We start from the raw sequence: 20,886 nt of genomic DNA, 5'->3' as shown, positions 1-20,886 counted from the left end.
TGAAAGACCAATCAGAAAGCAGGCCTTTCCTCCTTGAGAATCTGGAACACTGCCTTTATCGAATTCCATTTCTGCTTTTTTTTTTAAAGTAAATGTGTGTGTGTGTGTGTGTGTGTGTGTGTGTGTGTGTGTGTGTGTGTGTTCATAAATGTGGCTGTAGAGGCAAGAAGAGGGTGCCAGATCTCCTAGAGCTGGAGTTACAGTTTTGTGAGTAGCCTGATATAGGTGCTGGGAACCCAAGCCCAAGTCCTTTGCGAGAGCAACAAGCTCCTTTAAACACTGAGTCATCTCTCCAGTCCCTCTTTCCCTACCTTCTAATTACATCATCATGCGGTGTCCCTGGGAGATGGATTTCCCAAAATGAGCCTGCAAGCTAGAAAGCATCAGTAGGCCCTTGACCTGCAGTTTAGAAAGCAAACGAAGTCTCTTCCAGAAGCTTCTTGCCATGAAAATAAACCTAAGACTCAGGCAGGCCCGGGCTAGTAGAACGTGCTCAGTTCTCCTCCGCGTCCGTGTTCTTCAGTTCTATACCTGTGACTGTCTAACAGGGCACTGGGGGTGTGAGGCTTAGAACCCCTCAGAAATGGAGAGGAGGAAAGAGAGCAGCAGAAAAACAATGGGAAACGTAAAGTTTGTGCTTTAATTTTAGTTTTAACAATTGAGCCATTCTTTTAAAATCCTCATACCTGTCTCTTAATATGATACAAATGCCATTTCAGTTTCATGGAAAATCAGTTAGAAAATGCCGTTTAAAAATAATCAAGTTAATATGAATATGTAAGTCTTTTGATCGTGGTGCCCTCCCACTTAAAGTCACAATCTCATTTGCATGCATCAGATTAAACACATATTCTATTTACCACCTATTCTCTGCATTCTTTCTTAACAGCACCCCTGACAGACACACATCCATAATGGCACAGTCACCTGAGGAGAGATTCTGAGTTTTTGAAAGACTCTAAGGAAGTAGAAATTAAACCTGGACAGAGGAAGGGAATGTGATTATGGATGTGTCAGATTCAATCTTGCCTTTCCCACAGCATCTTTATACAAAGGATCCTAAGTCACTTGGCTAGTGCATGTAGAGGATCTGACTTGATCAACGAATAGAACAAATACTCCAATTGGTGGAGTGTGGGTCGGAAGGCTATTCTTCCAACATTAACTCACTCATTTCTCTACCTAAAACAAAATAGCATGTCCCGGAGAGAAGTGAACAGAAGTGAAAGAGAGCCTGGAGAGAGAACAACCTTCCTTTGGGACCTTTATGTTTGCCTAGAATCAAGGGAACAGAATGGGGCAGGGGTGGGGTATGAGGTTAGTAGGGTAAGTATTAACCATCTTCTAAATGGCCTTGAATCTTTAGCTGTACTTTGTTTTGAAAACTATCGGGAGCCTTAACAGATTATAGAGGAAGGGCCATGCTTGAGATTTTCTTTTAGAAAATCCTCTCTAACAGTGACCATTCCAGGTTGCTTTTCAAATAAGAAGCATGCCTAGAACAGTCACAGGGCTAGCTTCTGGAAGCTCAGAAATCAGTGGTAACATGAAGACAGGATAGGGGGAGTGAGGGCTGAAGAACGATGAATCCAGAGAATTCAGGGGTTGTTGAGTGCTTAACGTCAGTGAGGAAGAGGAAGGGCCAGGACATTTAGCTTCTGGTTTAAGCAACTGGGAAGATGGGGACAGATAAACAGCGATTTCTAACTTGGCTTTAGAACCATTTATTTAAGGTACTTGTGGGCTATCTCACAGCATCTACCCGGGACACAATGGGATACGGGGTTTCAGCTTGGGTGTCATGCCTGAGGCATCATTCATCATATTGTCTGCATTGAACTTGCCAGGTAATTTAGGCTGGCTGGCCAGTGAGCCCGAGGGATCCTCCTGTCTCTGCCATTTCAACTCTGGTATAACAAATACACATCACCATGATTTGTTTTTGATATTATGGTTTGGGATCAAAGTCAGGTTTCACTCAGCAAGCACTTTCCTAACACCTGTGAAGCTCTTCAGAAAAGAAAGAAATGTCCGGGACTAACTGGGTGTACTCGATGGTTTTGTATGCCAACTTGACACAAAGTAGAGTCATCAGAGAGGAAGGAGCCTCGGTTGAGGAGATGCCTTCCTGAGATCCAGCTGTACAGCATCTTCTCAATTAATGTTCAACGGTGGAGGGGGACATCCCTGGGCTGGTGGTTTTGAGTTCTGTAAGAGCAAGCCATGCGAAGCAAGCCAGGAAGCAGCACCCTTCCCTGGCTTCTGCATCAACTCCTGCCTCCAGGTTTCTGCACTGTTTGAGTTCCTGTCCTGACTTCCTTCAATAATAAACAGCAGTACGGAAGTATAAGTGAAATAAACCCTTTCCTTCCCAACTTGCTTTTTGGTCATAATATTTTGTTGCAGCAACAAAAACCCTAACTAAGACACGTGGGCTTTGCATTTTAAGCATTTATAGTTAATTTTATATGATGCATGTAAACATTCCTATTTGCTCTTTATAGTCTTAAATGATTATGGACAGAGGCACTGGTGGATACAGACAGAGACATGGGCAAAAATTGAACTGAATATAGACAGTGATATTTATATGAGTACATAGACATAGAAATAAAATATCTTCTACCTTCTAATATGATATTAATAATAACAACTCACATACTGCACTCACACTTCAAATACCTTAATTGTATTGATTTACATCATACTAGGGACACCTCACAGAGATGGATGCTGTTATTGTTCCCATTTATAGAAAAAATAATGGAGATATCAGTGTGTCAAGGTAGATTGGGACCAGGATTTGAAGTAGGTCCCGAGTGAGGCGACCATCAGTATTGTGACCCAGCATGTTCTGACTATAAGAAGGCAGCCAGATATTTCCTTTGTTCCAAACACTGTGCTCCTTACACATCTGTATACAGCCTTAAGTTGCTTATACTTAGTAGGTAAATCAACACTTGACTATAAAGTCCAATTCCATCTCCAATTACATGAGCATAGTTGGAGCCTACATCTGACCAGATTGATGCTCGCCACAGATGAACTCGCACAATAAAGGTCAGAGCAGGGAAAGAGTAGATGCCTCAGGAGAGGACAAAGCTTTCATTGGCTCTTGAGAAATGTCCCAAGTGAGGTGACCATCAATACTGTGGCCCAGCATGTTCTGACTATAAGAGGGCAGCTAGATACTTCCTTTGTTTGGAATAGATGACCATGAGCCCAGGCCCAATGAGCTGATTAGCAGAGGTCAGCATTCCCGTCTGTTCTCAGAGGGCTTGTCTAGCCTACCCTTTTCATCATCCTGTAGATGACTACCTCTCTGTTGCTCCTATGAGCTCAGACATGCCTTTGGTGAGGCAAGAGTTCTGGTTAGCCTTCTATTGCTGTGTTAAAAACCATGACCATTAGAAACTTGGGGAGGAAGGGATTTGTTTGGCTTATCCATTCTGGGGCATAGTCCATCATGAAAAGTCAGGGCAGGAATTCAAAGCACAAAGGCACAGAGACAGGAACTGAAGCAGGGACTATGGATGGATGCCGCTTACTGTCTTGCTCCCAAGGCTTATCATCAACTAGTTTTCTTATCCCTTCCAGAAGCAGCTGCACAAGAGTAGCACTGTTCACGATGGGCTGGGTCCTGTTGTATTAATCACTAATCAAGAAAATGCTCCATAGACATACATGCCTGCAGTCCCGTCCTAATTAAGGTGTCTTCTTCCCAAAGGACTGTAGTCTGGATGAAGTTGACAAAAACCAGCCAGTGCACTTGAGCTAATCTCAAAGCTCCAAGATATTTACAAGTAGATGATTGCTTGGTATAACCAAGAACCACATACCTGGGGCTGGTTGGATCGGACCAGAATAACTTGGATTAACGGGATGAGAGAATCTTACACAGAGATTAAGTAGCCCGTCACCTTGTGGAGTTTGAACCAATGAGGTTCACACACAAATAGCATCTACAGATTTCTGTATTCATTTAGTTATCTGACTCTCTACTCCTTATTAGATAGCCATGAACTAGGTTCCAAGCAAACAGGCTCCGGCAAGGAGGGGATATGCTAAGCAATATAGACTGTATGTCATTGGCTGAAATTCTATTACTAATCATCGGTAACAAGACTGGTTGAACTGACTTCATGATGGGAGGGTCAAATTTCTTTGCTCTCATCCTGGTGATTAAACCTTCTAGGGAGATGACCAAGTCAGCTAAAAGACTGATACTGTGACCACGAGAAGGAAAGTATATTCATGTATCTTCATCCCTGGTTCACAAAGCTCCAGCACCCTTTAAGTAGCCAGAAGTGATGTGTCTTCTGGTGTGCTAATGGAAAAGATGGGGACCCGTGTCAGTCTCAGGTGAGAGTTTCCTATCAAGGCAAACTCTGATTAGAAGGTGGGTAAATTCCCAGAGGAAGAGACAGATAGAGTTCATCACCAGCAGCCGATGGTGAACTGTGTCCATGTAAGGAGGCCTCCATGCAAACCCAAAAGGTCAGAGTTTAGGAAGCCTCTTGTGGAATTACTGGGAGGGTGGTGTGTCTAGGAGTGTGGAAGGTGTGTGTGTGTGGCTTCTTACACACTTGCTATGTGCTTTCCACTATGTGGCTGTTGCTAAGTTGGCTCCTTTGTAATGAATGGATAAATGTAACTATGGTGAGGGAAACTTTGTGGGAACCAACTTTGTGAGTATTACGTCAGGAGCACATAATAACCTTTATCTTGTGATTGGCATTTAAACTGGGCACAGTCTTATAGAACCCTCACCAGTGGCCTGACACTGTCTCCAGGTGGATGGTACTATAAATTGTGCAGCACCCAGTGGAGAATTCGTGAGGAACACACAGTTTAATGATTAGAAGTGCAGTAGCTAAGAGTAGAGAGTAGCAAGTAGGTGTCTCTATATTTTTTGGTCACAGACACTAGCATTTAGCTTAGCTGGGCTGTAACCCTAGACTCTGGGCCTCTGTGCATGATGCCACCCTGTTTTCATCTTGGGCATACTTCTGGAAGAGAACGAGCTTTTTTCCTTACACTATTCTATTACACTGGCCACTGGGGTCACATGTTTTCATATTTTCCTAAGAGTTGCAGAAACTATAAGTTTTTATTCTAATTCTTTATGATAACTTTCACACCAACATTTATATTATTTTGATTAATGAGGGATTTCCTAAGTTGTAAATGTTTGATCTCATCTCTGGTCAAAAGACCATTGTCACTCCTATATATTATTTTGGCTTGGGATTTGGGGAAATCTGTTCTCATCTTTTGTTTTGTTCTTGTTTCTGGTTTTTCTGTTTGTTTTCCTGGTTTTGAACATGTAACAGCTCAGTAGAATCAGGGAGATGGAGACTCTCGGAACAAAACAACCTGCAGTTACCTCACACGGCAATGCTGTGCAGCCAGCTGGGGAGAGCAGAGCAGAATGGTGCATGCTGGGTAATGTTCTGTGCTGAGAGGTGTTCATGGGGAAACAGTGGTGTTAGAAAGTGAGGCTTCTTTTACAGTTTGGGATTTTTATTTATCATGTTTCTCCTGGGTCCTTATGAAAGGGACTTAGAGCTCTTTCCAAAGACTTCCTTTTCTCAAAGTAGACCTGGGATATGAATTCTGCCCATTTCTTTTATCGATGAAGAAAACTTCCGACTTCCCTGTAGAGACTAGAAAAAGGAGAAAATGAAAACTTTCATCATGATCCCTCAACTGACAAGCTAAGTTCCCAGCCTGCACTTAAAAACGCCGAATCCATCGAAAGATAGAAAACTTGAAATCCTACATTCTCCAAGTGATGAAGGACGTGCGATAATGAGCAGAAGAGGGGACCGTTTGTTGGAGAGGAAGACATTGTCGAGAAAGGAGGAGAGGGTTGAGCGAAGCAGTGTGGGAAGGATAAAAAAGAGCACAGTATAAGGGATGTTTATGAGTACTGTTGTGAAGCCCATTACATGGCGGCATGCTCATTTACAAAAAGGAAAACCTCCTGGGACTGAAGACAGGGCTCAGAGCTTGTACAGCTCTTACAGGGGGCTCTAATTTGGTTCCTACTACCCACTTCACGTAGCTCACCAGTTTGGTTCCTACTGCCCGCTTCATGTAATTTACCAGCTGTAACACCAGCTCCAAGGGATGCAATGCCCTTTTCGGACACGTACCCATTCCCACCTCCCCTCCCCGCACACACCATTTAAAAACAATGCCTGCTATGTGTGTTACCAATGATAAACCACAAGCTTTAAAGCCCAGATTTATTTTGGAAAAATTGTATCCACTAGACTTTTTGGTAATCCATATTCTTGGTTGTCATTTTAAAATTGTATGACTACACTCATCATTCTGTAAGGCCATATGACTTAGGGGAGTTGTTTTACATGACAGTAACCACTATTATAAAATCATACAGGGGTTAAAAATAAACTCTGCTGAAAGGACAACGTTAGATCCATGAGCCTTAACATAGTTAAAGGGGTATTTATTTGTGGCTTCAGAGTCTGAGCTGCAACAACCTTCAGAAGCGACTATTTGTCGAGCCTTGTAGCATCAAGGAAGAACAGCCACATTCCTGGGAGGCTATCATACCATGTACACCTTCCCCACTGCGCATTACTACACACTGCCATAGTGCACTGGGAGTAGATGGAAAATTAAAAGTGAGATGACTTGCAAACCTGGAAAGCAATGGCAACCTTCTGACCGTATCTCGTCATCTTTCAGAAAACAGAAATTTCCCATAATAGGGTTTATGACATAGAGAAGGCTTTATTACTGTCGCTTTGAAATGAAATCATAAGTAAATACTTTCCAACTTCTGTTTTATGTCTTGTACGATCAATGTTAAGAGTGAAAACCAACACTATAAAAGCTCACTCCTTTGACTCTCTAGCGATATCTGAGAGTTCAGTATCCTAAGGCCGAATAGTAGAGACAGCCATGATGGAACAACGTAGAGGCTACAGGGAGATCTCACAGCCAAATCTGAGGGATTCCACAGTGAAGAAAACTGCCCGGTGAGAACCACAACATTTAACTGTGTGCTTAGCTGACACTGGGAATCAACACAGTAATAGATTTGCTATGGTGGAGGTGGAAGACCCCTGTGGCTGATCTTCCTGTGTAGTTGTTTTGTCTATAAGTACATTGAAGGGCTAGATGTGTGTGTCTTCCTCTAGTCAAATTGTCTTTTATCCCATTATGAATATTTATAATGTCACTTATGGAAACCTTTTCATTTTTGGCCAGATCTCACTCACCCTCATTGCAAGCTCCTGAAAACATAGAAGCAGACAGCAGATGTTTATTATCAACACCCTAGGTATGAAGCCCTATATGGTCCAGTGAAAACCCTGGCCCCTGAGCACTGAACTGGAACTCCAAGTATGGGTATCAGGAGCTCCTTTTGCGACTCCATTCTCTAGGCTAGGCCCTGTACTATGTAAGAGTAAACACTAGCTCAAGAGCAATGGATAATCAAGGATGCATTTGTTTCTCTCTCTTTGGGAGAATGGATGTGTGTGAGTAGCTTCTTGGGTACCCACTTTAATCTTCCCCACAAGGATGGACCGTAACTTGGAGTTATACTCTAAATAAACCATCTTGTTCTCTGTTTCCCTAGCTTTTTGGCAGGATATTTTCTCACAGCAACAGGAATGACATAGGACACTTATGTTAGAAGATGAGGCCAGGCAACTATGGTGTGGAAGTGACTATTGACGATCAGTAGACAGCTAGTGCTGCTGGTTGGCTGTTGAAAACATAGAGCACAGACATAGGGCCATTTGCTTGAGCCCTTGGCCCAACTCTTGACTGTTTTCCTCTAACATGAGCACGTATGGTTGGCAGCTCAAACTGATAAGCATCATATTTTAAAAAATGATAGTAATATGAAAAATGGATATTCACTGAGGGACCCATCCTCTACTACTCAGTTGCTTGTTCTTAGACCTTGGTGAGATGGGGAGAGAGAACCTATCAACTGAAAAAATAGGTGACCCAGAGAGAACTCAAGAATTTGCTCCTAAAATACATGCTAAATGAATAATGAGTTTTTATCATCCTAAACTCTCCCATTCCTGAGGATGCTCATAACTAGTCAAACCATTGGCTAAGTTTTGGCCAACTCAGAGCACTCCTACTGTGCAAAGGGAAAGGGTGCTAATTATCAGAACTCCTATCTGGAAAGCACAGGACTGGGAGAAAGGATTCCTTAAGGAACGCCTTACAGTGGTAACTAGAGACCAGGCTGTGGGGCTGGTTTGCCCCAAGACTTGAGAGATGATGGAGAAAACCCATTATTGTGCTTATGGCAAGGAAAGATGCTTGGTTTGCTACTGTGAGGGAGAAAGAAAAGAACAAAGATGGGAAAGAGGGAGAAAGAATCTATCAAATGTCTATAAGTATAAGGAAGCAAACAAGCCCAGAGCTTTGGGTTCTCGGGATAAAATGACATATTGCTATACAAGAGAAAGAGTGGACGGGCATGGGAGATAAGCATGAAGAGCTATGGTGGGTTCAGCCTGGGCTGTTCTAGGTTTGGGAGGACCGTGGGAGTGTACATAAAAGGCTAGGACAAATACTTCTGGATGCCAGAGAGACAGAAAGCTCTTCCCCGACCACAGAGGTCTGTCCTAAAAGGCTGCAGGACTCATGAGTTCCGAACCCCACACCATCCTCTTTCCTGTGGTTACAGTGTTAGCCTCGGGCCATTTTATATTTATCCTGCCTTTACTTACACTAACAACATTCCTTCCTGTCAGTCTTGTGGTCTGATTATTCACATGGTTCAAAAGCACCTCTGAAGCCGGGACCCCAGGGGCTTTGACTGATCTTAACTTACCAAATGAGCTGGGACTATTAATTTGTAAAATGATGAGAGTGAGGAGGGAAAGGTTAAAGTCACCATCCACTAGGTCAACTTGAGGTTAAAATTCTATGAGCTTGAAGCTGGAGAGATGGCTCAATAAGTCAGGTTCCAATTAAAAGCAAGGACGATCCAGGTGGAACCCCAGTGCTGGGGAAGGGACTGGAAAAGGTCAATTCTGGAGTTCATAACCCAGCCAGACTAACTAAAAGGATGACCTCTGGTTCACTGGGAGATTGTACCTCAAAAACCAAGGTGGAAAGAGATTGGGAACAACACTGGGCAACAACTGCTGGCCCCAACCTGTGTATAAGACACAGGAATACTTAAAGCACACACATACAATTCTATGAATCTTGTAGAATCCAATGTTCATGCATTTTGACAAAATACTGTTGACTGTTGGAATTTTAAACTCAGGAGGTTTTTTAATGGTAGATATTTTTCTCTTAAGACCCATTTCACCATTAAAAATGTACAGTGCTTAATATACACCAGTTTTCTACTTGTAAGTTCTTTAAGACTAAGAAGAACTCTGTAGATAGTGTTAAATACATACACACACGTTTAGTTCTCTGAATTTCCTTTTATTACTTTTTTGATCCCTCTGGGTGTTCTCTTATTTGTGGCTGCGTTTTACTGCCATATTAAACTTTTAGACAGCCACATGTAAGAGTTAAATAAGCCCCATCGGTGTAGCCTCCTAAAACCTAAGGAGAGACCAGGCCTTGTACCAAGTTAACATGCAATAGGTGTTTTCCATTAGAAATAAAATTGTGTATTGAATTAAGCATTTTAAATCATTGCTTTGTATCAGAGTCTTAGCTCTACTGCAGGGAGGAAAAAAGGGAAATCTTAGTGGTTTGGTACAATAAAGGTTGATTTGTTTATTTTTGTTAATGCTGAAACAAAGTTGGCTGTAGGTCCTATAGCAACTACTTTTCTTTCTCGTGGCTACCCAGGCTAAGGAAGCTTCTGTTTCTGGCCACTGTGCCTTCTGTTTTAACTTTCTTCTCTCAACAACCAAGGCTGCCTGCTTTTGTCATGTGACACCATGTGAGACTCCTGACCAACGGATTTCTCTCTCTGTTTTTATCAGGAAAAATTTGAGGGACTGTTCCGGACCTATGACGAATGTGTGACGTTTCAGCTGTTTAAGAGTTTCCGACGGGTTCGAATAAATTTCAGCCACCCCAAAGCTGCAGCCCGTGCCCGGATAGAGCTTCATGAGACCCAGTTCAGAGGGAAGAAGCTGAAACTCTACTTTGCACAGGTAAGTCTTCGCCCTGCTGTTTTGGCCCAACAGGTACTTGTTGCTTTTTCAGAAGAACCAGATTCAATTTCTAGCACCCACCTGGTAGTCCACGAACATCTGGTGCCCTCCTCTGACCCTTTAGGGTGTCAGACACACGCATGGTGCATATATACATATGTATATATACAACACATTCATGCACATAAAACTTAATTTATAAATAAAAAAGTCATTGTTAATTGAAAAATAAATTAAATTAAAATGTAACTGGAAAGATGGTTATGCAGTTAAGAGAGCTGGCTGCTCTTCTAGAGAACTTGAGTTCCATTCCTAGCACTAATATGGTGTCTCATAATTGTCTGTAACCCGTGGGGATCCAATGCCCTCTTCTAGCCTCCCTAGATACTATGCACCCATGAATAGGTTTGCTGTTACAGTGAGTTCACTAAGAAATTAATTTAATGGCTATCTAAGACCTGCTCAAGATAAGCCAGTCAACATTCTAGAATGGAGAGGAAAAGGGAACCATGAGCCCCCACCTCCAATTGAGGGGCTTTAGACAGTTAATGAATGTTAGGGGAGGGAGGATGTTTCCTTGGTGGTGTGATCTCTGGTAGGTTGAGTATGTTCCAGGGGATGGTCCTTTTAAAGTCAGTACAAATTGGACTCGGTAGATATGAAAACACAAGGAGGGGAAAGGAATGCAAATCTGATCAAAATACATTTATCTCTGAATTAATGTTTATAAAACAAGGAGAGAATTAGATACAGCTACTGAGTCCCAGACTGAGCAGTATCTGTGTCCTAGGACAGAGGCTCTAAGAGCTGCCAAGCTAAACTCTAACTAGGACAAGTCACAGAACCTCAATGAGACTTGGAGTCCTCATCTATAAGATGGCAATGATGACGTTATCAACCCATATAGCTGCCATGATGATGACATGGAAAGCTGTGTGCAGCAGTGCCTAGATTTTGGTAAAGGCACAATAAATTCCAGCTAGGAACTGCAATAGAACCGATCGCACCACAGTTGACTCCCAACCTTCCTGACAGAATTGTGAGTAAAATTTAAATGATAAGCTTAATGGTTTGATAAACATATTCATGAAAAAGTTACAAATCCATGAAATTAATTTTATGTTTTGCAAAACCAAACGCTCACTATTCTGAACAGGGCTAGGTAGCACATAGAGAAGTTCGTGAAGCCCATAGCACTAGTTGTTAGTATCCATTCTCCATCAAGGCTTTATCTATCACTAGGGAACAGTCACCTCTCAAATGTGGCTTCAGCCACAGACTCCTGCTAAAATCCTACATCTCTTATAAATTCGTGTAGCTAGGGCAATCTTAGATCATCATTTATTAAAATCTGCTTCAGAACCAGTTGTGTCAGCTACAGAGTCCTGCTAAAATCCTTCATCTCTTATAAATTCGCATAGCTAGGACAATCTTAGATCATTGCTTATTAAAACCTGCATCAGGACCAGTTGTGATAGTGTATGCCTGTAATCCCAGCACTCTAGAGCCTGAAGCAGGAGACCTGAGGCCAGCCTGAGCTGTACAGTAAGGTAGGTACATAGATACGTGATACATACATACATACATACATACATACATACATACATAGATAGATGATAGATAGATGATAGATGCATAGATACATAAGATGATAGGTAGGTAGATAGATAGACAGACAGACAGATAGGATCCCATTAAAAGGTAACAGTGAGTTACTATGTGACTCAGAAATACTCTTCTAGGTACTAAAAATAGGGAACTCAAACAAATACTTTGGCAGGAATATTTATAACAGTCCTGTTCACAAGGCCAACAGTGAGAACTGCCTAAAGTTGTTTAACAGACAAAGTGATAAAGAGACTATAGTATGTCCACAAAAAGGGATATTACTCAACTGTAAAAAAAAAAAAGAGAGAGAGAGAGAGAAAGAAATGTTGATAATCCATCACCAAATAATGTGCCTTTAAAACACAATGGGAAGCTAGACAAAAAGCTCACCTGTTCTATGGTTCTAGTCTCATAAAAGTTAGGTAAGTTTAGAGAAGTAGACACAGCTTGACCAACTGTCAGGGGGAAGTAGGAAACCTCAGTGGTAGTCTTCATTTAAGGGGTGCATAGTTTTCCTTAGAGCAATGGGAAGGTTAAGGCGTTGTTCTTAACCTTCCTAATGTTGCACCCCTTTAATACAATTCCTCATGATGTGGTGACTCCAAACCACAAAATTATTTTTGTTGCTACATTGTAACTGTAATTTTGCTACTATTATGAATTATAATATGGCAATGTGTGTCTTCTGATGGCCTTAGGCAGCACTCTGGCTTGCTGGCCATCTAGCCTAAACTTATTGGTGAGATCAAGGTTAAAAAAAAACAAAACAAGGCACTGGTACCTAAGAAAGGACATCAGAAGTTGACCATTAGCTTCCACATGTACACACTCACAAGTGCACGCAAAGAAGTGCAGGGCTCAGCAACCCACTTTAGAAGCCCCCTAGGTAACCCTGGTACTCATTAAAAGACAGGAGCTGCTGTTTTAAAGACTAAGTCAAACAAGGAGTTCAGTCCACCATGTATTGTGAGGAGTGGTTGCCACTACAGTCTGGTCCTCACTGAAGCCCTACCCAGCTACAAGCATGGACAATCACATGTCTCACTATCTTGTTTGAAAGGTCCAGACCCCAGAGACAGATGGAGACAAACTGCATTTGGCACCCCCACAGCCTGCCAAACAGTTCCTCATCTCACCCCCTTCATCTCCTCCCGTTGGCTGGAAGCCTATCAGCGATGCCACACCAGTCCTCAACTACGACCTCCTTTATGCCGTGGCCAAACTAGGACCAGGTAAGTGCTTGCCCCCTCTTCAAACTAACCATTAGTCAGCAACCCAGAGCTGCCAAGTAAAACTAACAAGCTTGACTGCATAGGTTTCCCATCATACCTGCATTTCAGTGGATTCCTTGCTCCCTGTGGAAAATGGGAGGGAGGGATGATGGATGAGGAAACAGTGCCCAGCTCCGCACCTTCTGCAAAGTAACTCGGGAGCCTCTCCTAAGAAGACTCTGATTCTGGTTTGCAATTCAGGACTTAGATGCAGAAATAGCTACCCAGTGTTGGAGTTTCTCTGTGTATATGCAGAGATGCTCTCTCAGCTGGCAAGAGGCTACCTTGCTATCTTGACAGTTTTATTATTACCACAGATATGAGTATGTATACTGGAATCCTCTAATATATGTACCATCCTTTTTATAAAAATGAAGGCTTCCAAGTCCTGCAAGAAGTTCATGAAGTTGTGTGTGTGTGTGTTGTGTGTGTGTGTGTACACACATATATATTGCATATAAGTATGTATGCAGTCACATTGTTCCAGTGTTGATACGTGTTGCTTAATTGTTCATTCCAGTTACAGGCATTTACTGCCATACTTTTATGCTTTTTTGTGGATAGATATTTGGATTTTTTCTAAGTTTTTGTATTATAATCAAAGCTACCATTACCATTCTTGTGTGGACCTCTTTATGTACTTCTCTAGTGTTATTGCAGATTTTATACCCAGCAGTGATACCATGTCTAGCTGATGAAGCTCCTTTGTACTTCAAATTACTTTTCCTTGTCTTCTACAAAGAAAGGAAATGATTGGAATGGAAGGGGCAAAAATCAGCACTGTCAAAAGGAAAGATGAATACTGGCCCTTAAGTCAGTTCTTTGTGCTAGTGGTTCTTCTAGAGTAACTCAGGACTTTAAGAAAACAACCCTAACATCCTGACTCCACCCTAAGAGAGGTAAAGTCCAGAAACCTCTACTGATTCTAACCGACAGGTGAGTTTAAAAGCCACTGGTACCTAGATGCTAAATTCTAAGAATAAAGAACTTATAATACAGTCTCCCCAGTATGTATTACACAGTCAGGGAAGTGTTTGATTCGGAGTCACCCATCCTAGAAACCTGATTCTCATATGTACCATACGTTGTCAACCATGGGAATTAGAGTGGACAATGATCCTGGTTTGCCAATGATGCAAAGATTCCTGGGATGTGGGACTTCTGTGTTAAAACCAGGAAATTCCTAAGAAGAAATGGTTGCTCTACTATATTCAATAAAGATGGAATCTGATTTGATTAATTATAATTCTCTCTGAGAGAATGGCTGCCTGTTCACTGTGAATCTTACCTCAGAAGCAAACTTCTCCTGGTGGAACCATGAGCCACTTGGCTTCTGGGGCCTTAGAAATGGCCATGGTTTCGCCCTCAGAGAGCCTCTGTGAGAAGCAGTAGGTATGCAGATTAGGCATGTAAGGGAGGTGATGGGATTTATGAGTACCTGGTTCACTTTCTCGAGTCCCAAATCTACAGTCTCCATTCAAGGAGGGCCATGACTCTGAAGGGCATTAGCATGGTGGCATGTACAAAAACAGGTTTACTCAAGTCAAGCCTTGGAAGGCCATTACTCAACACAGAGGCAAGAACCCTCTAAAGCCAAAAAGCCCCTGCAGGCTGCCAGCTTGACTCAGCTATGAACAGGTACACGTGAATGGACGTGTTGGATAATTGTTTTGAACATCAGCACATAAAACTTCCTGGAGAATCACCAAGACCCTGGGTGGCTGAGTTACATTTTATAGGAATGGAGCCTGGGGTTCCAGGGTGAGAACATGAATTACTGAGAACACTGCCAGGTAATTACAAGGCTTTGCTCATCATCCTTCAATGTAAGAGTGTGTGTGTGTGTGTGTGTGTGTGTGTGTGTGTGTATGCACACGTGTGCATGTGCTCATATGCACATATTTGTATGTATGGATGTAGTCTAGAGGTCAAACTCTAGTACCACTCTTCAGGTATCATCTACCTTTTCTGCTGTTTGTTGAGAGAGAATCTCACATGGTCAAATGACCTGGAACTCGATAAGTAACTAAGCTGACTGGCCAGAGATTCTTGGGGACCCACCTCTCTCTATCTCCTCAGCAGTAGGTTTATAAGTGTGTACCACTATGCCCATATGGCCTCTTGACAGTAGGTGTTCATGTTTAAACAACAAGCACTTCATCAGCTGGGAGCCATATTGCAGCCTGGTCTTCAGTCTTTACCAAAGTGGCTCCTTGGTATAAAATGTGTAGGTGTCGCAGCTCAACTGACACGTGCTTTGCCTACTGAGAGCTAGTAATCCAGTAAAATCTATTCTTTTTGTTGTTGTTTTGCTTTATCAAGGATATAAACTTCTATTTGGAGTCAGTGTCAGCAGAGAGTAGAACAGAGAGGAGATGAGGGCCAGCCTCAGCCTCCTCACTGGCTAGAAGTCACTCTCAGGGACAGACATGACCTAAATGTTAGAAAGGGTACATAGGACAGGGATTAGGCCCTGGCAGGGATACTTGTAGAACCTGTCACAAAAGAGGCAGAGAGGAAATGACCTCAGACAGTCAGGATAGGAGGGGTGTTTCCTGTGAATATTGAGCACAGGTGATTGACAGTGTTCAAAGGCAGGCTAATCTATGGCCTTCACCTCCCTGCCTCACATAAATGTATCTTGCACCATTTTGCAAGTGCCCTAGAGCTATTATCTTCTGCATGATAGACTAAGGGACTGAGCTGTGGTAAGACAGATGGATTTTCTCAGAGGAATGCAGCTGGGTAGTCGTCTCTTGTGATTCCAGGCAGGAATGAAGCTCCACTAGTTGGCCAGATGGTCTTCTGTTGTGTAGTATGGCCAACTTTAGGCCTGTTTTGCTTGGACACAGGATAACTTCTGTGAGTTGATGGTGTAAGTTCCCTGAGTTGATGGTGATCATTAATACCACACCAGCCTTTCAGAAAGCCCGACCCCAAGTATAGGGTGCACAAAGATGCACCAGTTCACTGCCATGTGCAATAGCAAATGCCAAGGTCACCAACATCTAGGGTTTCATCCTTTGCAAGGACAACTGACACTGTGTCCTTGGAATGTCTGCGACCTGGATGGAGTTGTTGTTGCTGTTGTTGCTGTTGCTGTTGTTTGGGGTTTTTAAACATTGCTATCTTCATTCCTTGTCAGCAGTTTGACACTGTTTCTCTTTTCGTCTACATCCAATGCGGATAAGTGACTTGTGTCCAATAACAGGGCTGAAATTACCAGAGGTCACATTAAAAGCCAGCATCATCACTTATCTGGTGCTAAAAAAGAACATCCAAGACTTGATAATTTATAGCGACAGAGAGATTTCTTTTGGCTAGTAGTTCTGAAGGCCAGGAAGTCCAGGAATGGAATGTGAGCAGCTGCCCACTCATATGACATCCAAAGGACATGAGACAGCCAGGTGTGGGAGAGTACACCCTTATTCTCAGGTTTTGGGAGGTAGAGGCAGGTGGATCTCTGTCAGTTTGAGCCAGCTAGTCTAATAGCAAGTTCCCGGACTATATTCACTCAGATATATATATATATATATATATATATATATATATATATATATATATATATATATATATATAGTGATACCCTATCTTTTAAACAAAGACTCCACAGAGGAGTTTGGGACATGCTCTACAACGGCCCACTCTTGTGCTAACCAAACCTCGTAAATACAAGACTGGCATTAATCCATTCATTAGTACACAGCCATCGTGACCCAAATGCTCCCCCATGCTGCTACAGTAAGGAAGTGGAGATCTAATATATGAACTTATGGTGGGCCATCCAGTTACAGAAGAGGCTATTTCAGGCACAACCAGGAAGGTTCAACACTACATACTCTGAATTACCCCAACTCGGTGCCACAGAAAAATTTAAAAGAAAAACCACATTTGTCTTCCATGGGACACATGTGACAAATACTCCCTTCTCCTGTGGTCATTTCCTATTGTTGAACTCCAGCTCTTCCCTGCTTTTCAAAAGGAACATATGTGCTTTACCCATGTTGGCATTCTCCACTCCTGCCAGCGCCTGGCACATAGTAGATGCTCAATAAATATTGGATGGCTGAATACATAAACAAATGGGTGTCTCGGATGTTAGCCTCCTTAGAGACGGCATCTTCTGCAGCAGATTGTTGCTTTTCCTTGGCTTTAGCCAGACTGAGTCAGACAGCACTTAATTAATGTTAGCAATAACAAAAAAGACTTCCAGTATCGCCGTTAAAAATGATTTCATAAAGTTCGTTTCTTTAATCCTTGGGCAGCACCATTTCGGTGGCAAAGTATAACTCACTGGCATTAAGGGATAATTACCTGAGTTCTGGTTCTTTAAAGCGTACCATTTCTATGAGTTGTTTGAGAATTTCATACGAAGTATTTTGATCACGTTTACCCCTGCCCCTCCCCCATAACCCTTTTCAGGTCTACGCACTACCTCTCCCACACATCTCCAATTTTGTGCCATTCTTGCTCTCGTGGGTCTGACAGTATCCTCTGCAACACAGTCAAGCTTCCAAGCCCATGCTCCTATGGAAGATAGACTCGCCCTTTCCCAGAGACCACCAAGTATTCACAGCCTCCCTGTTGAGATGAACTATTCCTGATCCAATTCCATTTGTGTGCTAAAAGATGCCTGCCTTGGTTTTTTTAAGGCCTAGCTCAGGCAGCTACAGCGGCTGTGAGCTCATGAGGGCAGAGGTCATACATCACATCCAGAAGACACCCGCCCCCCCGCCCCCCAATCCTTCCTACTTCTGACTCTTATAATCTTTCTATCCCTTTCCCCCCAAGTGATTCCCAGCCTTGGAAAAGGTGGTGTGAGTAGTTGTCCCTTGTGACTGAACACACCACAGACATCTATTCTCTGCCCTTTGATTAGTTGTGAGTTTCTGAATTAACCACCATCCTGCATATACCCCAGGCCTTTCTTCTTCCAGGGGCGGGGTAGTCTCCGTCCTTGCTTTACTAAAATGGCTATCTGGGGCCTGGAGCACCGACTTTGTTCTCTTTTGCTCTGTGTATGGGGTGTTTACAGTCTCTAAGAAACAGAGGCTTCCTGTGATCTGTTTAGCACTGATGCCAAGGCTTCCGACCTGGTAATGCGCTAGAATTCTTTGTTTCTATTTGTTTCCCGGTATCTGCTATTCTGGATTGGAGAAGCAGTGTGGTGCTATATTCTTTGGGTAATGTGATAGGAAAAAAAAAAAGGAAAGGAAAAATAAAATCCCAGCACAGCCAAAACAGTGTACGCGCAGGAGCGGGCATAAACTGCAAACAGACTGCCAACCAACTAAATGAGATGCTGAGCAGATGTGAAGTGCTGGGCCTTTGTTCTGCTCTCTGGAGGGCGCAGAAGGTCATGCTCACTGCCACCGAGAATGCCCACAGGGGAATAAAAAACATTGTCTATTCTTTTCTCCCCTCCTGCTATTTTTAGCTCTGCATGGCGAGATCAGTTTTAGTTAACAGCCGAGGGGAGTTTTTAAATGGTGCTTCGGTTTCAAGTTGCCCATGTCTGCTATATTTAGATACTCTCCCCCACCCCCCACCCCCACGATTTCTACTCTATCAAAACATGTCGTCGTAAAGAAGCTTGGCTGCAGTCACCGCTCAGCACACAGTCTCCCTTCAAGTGGAAAAATATCTCTCACTAATTAATGTAACTCACCAAGGAAGACATATCTATTCCAAGCTCTGAGTCAGAGGTAAGGAGAATTCTTCTTTCGCAAATATAAATTGGCGCCCATATTTTGGGTGTATGGTGTGAATACTGCATGTTCCAAGACAGGTATGCTTTGCTCACAGGCATGAACTGTACACACAACAGCCAGCATCCCCCATCTCCAGTCTGCATGCTCTACAACCATGGCTCCCCACACGCAGGGGATGCGGAGCTCTGATTCTCCAACGGGCATTCGACTGTTTCTAGTTCCTCTCCAAGAGGTTTCCCTGAAGAGGGGAGTCACACCTGTGGAAAGGTCTTCCTTCTCAACAAGGTCCCGGATGCATCTCAGTTCTGCCAAGCAGCCACATAAAATCCCCACAGGCCTTATTTTGTCTGTTCTTCTTCCCTCTGTCTTTGTTCCATGAATTCAGGCCTTCGGTCTATCAATATATTCTGTGAAGTTACCTGGGCCCTACAGGTTGAGGAGGGACCAAAGATAAATGGCCACCATGATGAGATAGGTAGAAGAAACCTGTGGAAGAGGTTAATTGCTTTTGTTATAAATCTGAAGTTTTCCTCTCCCAGGTCTTCCTCTCTGTAAATCTCTTTCAACCTCTTCAGAAACAGGACAGAGAGGAAGGATACTAGAAATCAAAGTGAAGGTCATTTTCCTATTATGGCTTCATATTGCATCTACCCCTGCACAGCTCAGACCCCTCATCTATGACAGGAGGGAATATGACAGCGACTGTGGTAACTGACCTGGACTGGAGCATACTGCTCCTCTCCTGGGCTGACCAAGGCTGAGTATAAATGTGTGCAAACACCAAGGAATCAGAGAAAAACCTTTACAGACAACTGAGTTGTTTGAAATGCCTCTTTAATTCCAGTCCTCCTTACCATCCTTAAAAGTATTGTCTCTGCTCTTGGGTTATCTTGTGAATTGGGTCAGTGAGAGGGCTCAGCAGGTAACAGTCCTTGGTGCCAAGCCAGATGGCATGAGTTCAATTCCCCAGGCCCTACTTGGTGGAAGGAGAGAATTGACTTCTGAAAGTTGTCCTCTGACCTCCACACACTCTGTGGTACATGCACAAACATCCACAGATCCACGCTAAATAAATTAAATAGATAGATAGATAAATAAATGTTTTTAAAAAACATTTTAAATCTAGTGAATGGACAGCTACTAGATGGCTGTGATTTTAAGTGTTCAATTCCCTCTGCCCTTCATCCCTGGTCTTTTCTAGTTGCAAAGAATATCTGCCATGAAGTTAGGCTCTCTTCTTGCTTTGAGGTACTGACTGCCACTCAAGGTGTAAGCGTGAGGCTTGGCCGCATCTTTTATGTACTGTATGATCTGAAGCAAGTCCCTTACCCTCCTGCCCCACCAGTCATGATGAAACCCATATCACAGAACTGTATAATAAGCATTTAGTTATTATATAACCTACTCAGAGACTTACCTGTGTGCCTAGAATTTAGTAAGTGCTCCATAACAGAGTTTTTACTTGAGTTTAAGGAGCACACCAGGTTTCTAGGACATTCAAGAAGCAAAGCGGACAGCTGCTCTAAATGGTGTTCAGCTTCATTGAAAAGATAGTCAAGGTGTAGAGGAACATTCGTGGGTGTGTTGGTTACCACAGACGGAGACAGTAGAAAGGGGCCCACATCCCAGGTGTGGGAACACACACAGAATTTACATGATGCTTTGGTCACAACCTGAAGGGAGTCAGCACTGGCCAAAGTGGAACCTCAGCTGCTCTCAGATTGAAAGGAGAGGCAAGATAATGATTAACTGGTGTGGGCTAACTACATCTCGTCCTCTTTCTCCTCAATTCTCCATCTACTCCTCCTCTCCCTTCTCTTTGTCGTCGTGGTCATCCTCCTCCTCCACCACCATCATCACCACCATCATCACCATCATCATCTCCTAAAGGACTTCAGGAACTTAAGCAGTTCCAGATCCTGGGAAAGTACCAGGAAGGACTAAAGAGCACACACCACTGTTTAACCAGGAACAAGCTTTGGGCTCAGTAGTTTCTGTGCTTTCCATCCTTCTACCCTGCTGCCCTGGGTGTATACTACACTCTACGCAGGTGATTATTAACAGCTCAGTGCCCTCCGTAAGTCAACCCTGTATGTACTGAGCATTAACTAGTGTATATTCACTCATCAGTCTGCACACTAACTTGAGTGGATGAGAGCCCTT

The 20,886-nt window shown here is 43.0% G+C and overlaps 1 protein-coding gene across 4 annotated transcripts in view; it reads left to right on the top strand.

Moving 5' to 3' along the window:
* Positions 1-20,886, top strand: part of Rcan2 (regulator of calcineurin 2) — a 217,374-nt gene that overhangs the window by 185,314 nt on the left and 11,174 nt on the right. For all 4 annotated transcript variants that reach the window (XM_063266599.1, NM_175578.4, XM_063266600.1 and 1 more), the window contains 2 exons: positions 9,960-10,133; positions 12,802-12,973. In XM_063266599.1, the coding sequence (XP_063122669.1) occupies positions 9,960-10,133; positions 12,802-12,973 (346 nt within the window). The remainder of the gene's footprint in view (positions 1-9,959; positions 10,134-12,801; positions 12,974-20,886) is intronic.

The sequence above is a fragment of the Rattus norvegicus genome, chromosome 9 (genome assembly GCF_036323735.1).
Source record: "Rattus norvegicus strain BN/NHsdMcwi chromosome 9, GRCr8, whole genome shotgun sequence".
In the NCBI taxonomy this organism is placed as follows: Eukaryota; Metazoa; Chordata; class Mammalia; order Rodentia; family Muridae; genus Rattus; species Rattus norvegicus.
This window is presented reverse-complemented; position numbering and strand designations above follow the sequence as displayed.